This window comes from Phragmites australis, chromosome 19 (genome assembly GCF_958298935.1).
Source record: "Phragmites australis chromosome 19, lpPhrAust1.1, whole genome shotgun sequence".
NCBI classification, from domain to species: Eukaryota; Viridiplantae; Streptophyta; class Magnoliopsida; order Poales; family Poaceae; genus Phragmites; species Phragmites australis.
Window position 1 is genome coordinate 3,047,173 of NC_084939.1, and position 3,975 is coordinate 3,051,147.

General features: G+C 45.1%; 1 protein-coding gene across 1 annotated transcript; it reads left to right on the forward strand.

Annotated features, from left to right (window-relative positions):
• The first annotated feature begins 636 nt into the window (after window positions 1-636).
• On the forward strand, window positions 637-3,513 carry LOC133900667 (EPIDERMAL PATTERNING FACTOR-like protein 4). Its single transcript, XM_062341873.1, has 2 exons — window positions 637-1,207; window positions 2,838-3,513. The coding sequence occupies exons 1-2, from the start codon at window positions 1,120-1,122 to the stop codon at window positions 3,122-3,124; spliced, it is 375 nt and encodes a 124-aa protein (XP_062197857.1). The 5' UTR covers window positions 637-1,119; the 3' UTR covers window positions 3,125-3,513.
• The last annotated feature ends 462 nt before the right edge of the window (window positions 3,514-3,975 follow it).

Consider the following 3,975-nt stretch of genomic DNA (forward strand, 5'->3'; position numbering starts at 1 on the left):
ATTCCTTTTCCTGCCTAGGCCTGAGCCTGGGGGCCGCACACCAAAATTTTGAACCAGGTTGCCAACCGACATTTCTTCGAGCCCTAAACTGGTTCAATTGTGAGAGGAGGGGCGAGTGACCGGGTTTGCTTCGTCCGTTGCCTTGCGAATGCCAGGTTTTCATACTTATATTATAGAGGGGATAAATCGTACTATCCATATTGTCAAACTGGCTTCGAGATTCGTGCTGAACAGCCATTTTCAAACCAATAGTTGTATTGCAACCAGTCACTTGTGCAATTATATAGTACTAGCTACTAGCTGTTTCATTGTTTGTTCATTATTTAAGAGATGTAAACAGAGTTGCTCATGAAATCGCTAAAATTAGTTATGATGACAACTTTTCTTGTAATTGGGTCGATGAATCCCTAACTTTATTGTGAGCAATATTGTGGACGATGTAATTTCTGTATAATTATCAATAAAGTTGCCTTGACTACTTAGCTGTTTCACGTGAAACTTGAGCTGACCATGCATGTTTTTATACACGGAGCACAGTGCGCGTCCAGTGTCTTCTTTCTCTCCCCTCTTGGTCAAGGCCGGGCCTGCAGGGCAGGTACGCGGTACAATCACAAGTCACGTTGTGTCGTGTACACACACCGCCGCTACATGCAACGTGCTATACACTTGCCTGTTGCGCGCTGGGACAGCCACTGCCATCAGACAGACACCACCGCCTCTCCCCCCTCTCGCACAGTGACGCGGCAGTGCACCTACACATTGCTACCCTCTTCTTCTTCTTCTCCCCGGCCACATCTCTCTCTCTCTCTCTCTCTCTAAAGCGTTTGCCTGCCTGTGAGTTCTGTGACTGACTGTCTCTGACTACTAACTGGCGCGCACGCGCGCACGCACGCCCTTGCGCTCGGGGTCTTGCGAATCGGATCAGTACTTCAGATCGATCGACAACCGGCTGCTACCTTGCTTTACTCGCCGCCATTGCTGGCTAGCGAGGTAGCTACCTAGCTGCAGCCCTGCCGGCCGGCCGGCCAGCAGGGAGCCTCTGCGCGCGCCGGTCGTGTTGTGGTTCGCGTTCTTGCTGCTGGAGTGAAAGATCTGCGTGCTACCTCTTCTTTCACAGAGATGGGCGTCGTGAGCTGCAGGAGGTGGAGCGGCCGGCGCCGCCTCGCCGCCGCCCTCCTAGCCATCGTCCTCTTCACCGCGGCCATGGGTAAGCGCCACTAGCTTCTTTTGTTTGATGGTTTTCTTAGATCTCCTTTTGATGTGAGTGTACATGTAGCCTTTTGAGTAATCTTCGATATGATCGATGTCTTTGCTGTTGCTCTCTTTTCTTGCCTTTTTACGGTTCTCACCTCTTATTTCGGTGCCTTCTCTTGACTAATTTGTAAATTCATGGGGATCTTTAGGTTCATCAAGCTACTATATATAGTTCTTGGCATGTTTTACTTAATTTCCACTAGGTTTAGCTAGCTGCTCTTCGATCTGCTCCAACATTTCTCTCTCAAGAAACCTAAATTTTATTGGTGATGTTCTTGTACGTTCTTAGCAATTTAGCATGCAGTCTCTAAACTCTCTAGGTATAAGTACTCCCTCCCTTAAAAATTAAATAAATCTCCCTCCTTCCCTTTATCTTGTTGGTGTCACCTTACTGTAAAGCAACGAGCAAATCTTTAAGTAGCTAGGTCTTGTTGCCATGCTAATTCTGGAGAAATAGAAAGCAGCTGGAACTCTATACTTTTGATGAGATTCCTCAAAGAAACCGTTTAAATTTCTCAAAAATATACTTTAGGTGAAATCACTTTCTTTTCTCTTCTCCCTTGATGCAAATCCGTTGTGCTACCTTGATTGCCGAAATTATTCGATCTGTCTTTCTCTGCTCCATTATTCTCCCATCATGTGCACTAATTAAGTTTAAAAATATTTCTTGTCCAAACACAATCTATGTAACTTCGTCCATGCTTCCCTTTTCCCCCTCCCATCCCAATGAAAGAAGTCAAGAACAATCAACAGGTTTTTTTCCTCCCATCCCAGTGAAAGAAGTCAAGAACAATCAACAGGTTTTTTTCCTCCCATCCCAGTGAAAGATCTCAAGAACATTCAACAAGTTGTTTTTTTCCCATCCCAGTGAAAGAACTCAAGAACAATCAACAAGTTTTCCTCCTCCTTTGCTACAAATTAAATATTGTCAAGGAGTTTTCCTCCTCTCTGTCATATTCATCTGGTCTTCAGCAACCAGACAAGCCTTTCTCCTGCATGCAGTCGTCCTGGTGCCCACACCCTGGCAGTGCAGTGGCAGTCTGGTCCAGAAGAGCACACACGACACAATTCAGTTCATTGCTCACTCTCTCTCTCTCACACACACATACGACACCCACTGTAGTGCAGCTGTGCAGGGAGGACAGAGATTCTCCGTAGTCCCCATTCAATACGCACGTATGTGCCAATCGGCCCCTGATATTACACATCTTGGTCTCACTTACTTAACATTTAGGACGCCAACCGTATGTTCCCTATCCTGCTTAGACCCTAACCACACAAATCAAACTAGCAATCTAATCGACCAGTCACCACAAGAAATAATATCATGTGTCTGTACTATATGTATACTGCTAGTATTAGTAAGTATTTCGGGTAAGTCTGTTTGAAACACAGGAATTTCGTTATGGTTGTTACAACATCGAACTGATTCTCACAACTTTCTTACGAGGCTCTAACGTTGAATATATGCCTTTAATTTGTAGATTAGCATAATTTGCAAATAAGCGATAGCTATGTCTATTCAGTTACCTTCTAACAAGTGTGTATTAATTCTGACGGTGAATATATATGTACTACCGTAGTTGTCACCGCAGGGAGGCCAATCCGTTTGCCAGCAGCGGCGCTCACGAGGAGGAGGATAGACTCGTCGGCGCTGGTGGGCTCGTGGACGACGGAGGACGCCACGCCGGCTCGCCGGCGGTGGCTGGTCGGGCCGGGCTCGTCGCCGCCGACGTGCCACCAGCGGTGCGGGCGGTGCACGCCATGCAAGGCGACCCGCGTGGCGATCCAGCCGGGGATCGGCCCCCAGTGGGAGTACTACCCGGAGGTGTGGCGCTGCAAGTGCGGCAACAAGCTCTTCATGCCGTAGTTCTCAAAAGAGAATTAAAAATGATGCCGTTAATTTTGAAAAGAGTACAAAAGGAGAGGGAGAAGCGAGTTAAAGGGCGATTGATTAGATAATTAGGCGGGCGGCCGTGATGTTTGTGTATGCAAAATCAAGATGTTAACTACTTCTATATGATGCTCTTTAATTTTTCTTTTTTTCTTGAAACTGTTTTACATATATTTTCTTTTTCCTTGAACAGCAGGGTCTTGTAATTACCTTGTACTTTCACATGGGCCTTCATTTCCATGTGCAAATGTGGTGCTTGGCAGCTGGAAGTACGTACTGGCAACATCGTCCCTAGGTTTAGATGGAAAATTTATGTTACTTTGGTTGGCATAATTTGTATATAGTACGAGTACGTGAATGGGACCAAATTAATATGCATGAATTGTGCATTGACAATCTTGGATATCTAGCCAGCCTCAAATTTGGATCTGAGCCATGAATCGTTCATGTCGTTCTGCGCTGTGACATTAGTTGTCAATTTATCTGTCTTTTCAGCGGCCAGCCAGCTAAGAGATCACATGCATGGATAATATTGCTATATAGATAAATTTAGAGTACTATTAGATAGAATTTAAGATAGATTTATCTTATTGATTTTTAAGTGTTCTAATTTACCTTTTTCTTAATAAGTTATCGATCCCTGTGACGCTAACATGAGCTTACCTCATCATGATGATGGGGCAAACTTTTTCATTTCTTGTTTCCTTCCTCTCGTCTGATCGGTCACGGTCTAGTAGTGCAAAAGCCTGGTTTAACCTGTCTGCTCACCCGGGTTCAAATCCTTTCTATTCGGTTTCGTGGTATATTAAAAGCTCATGCTCAATATA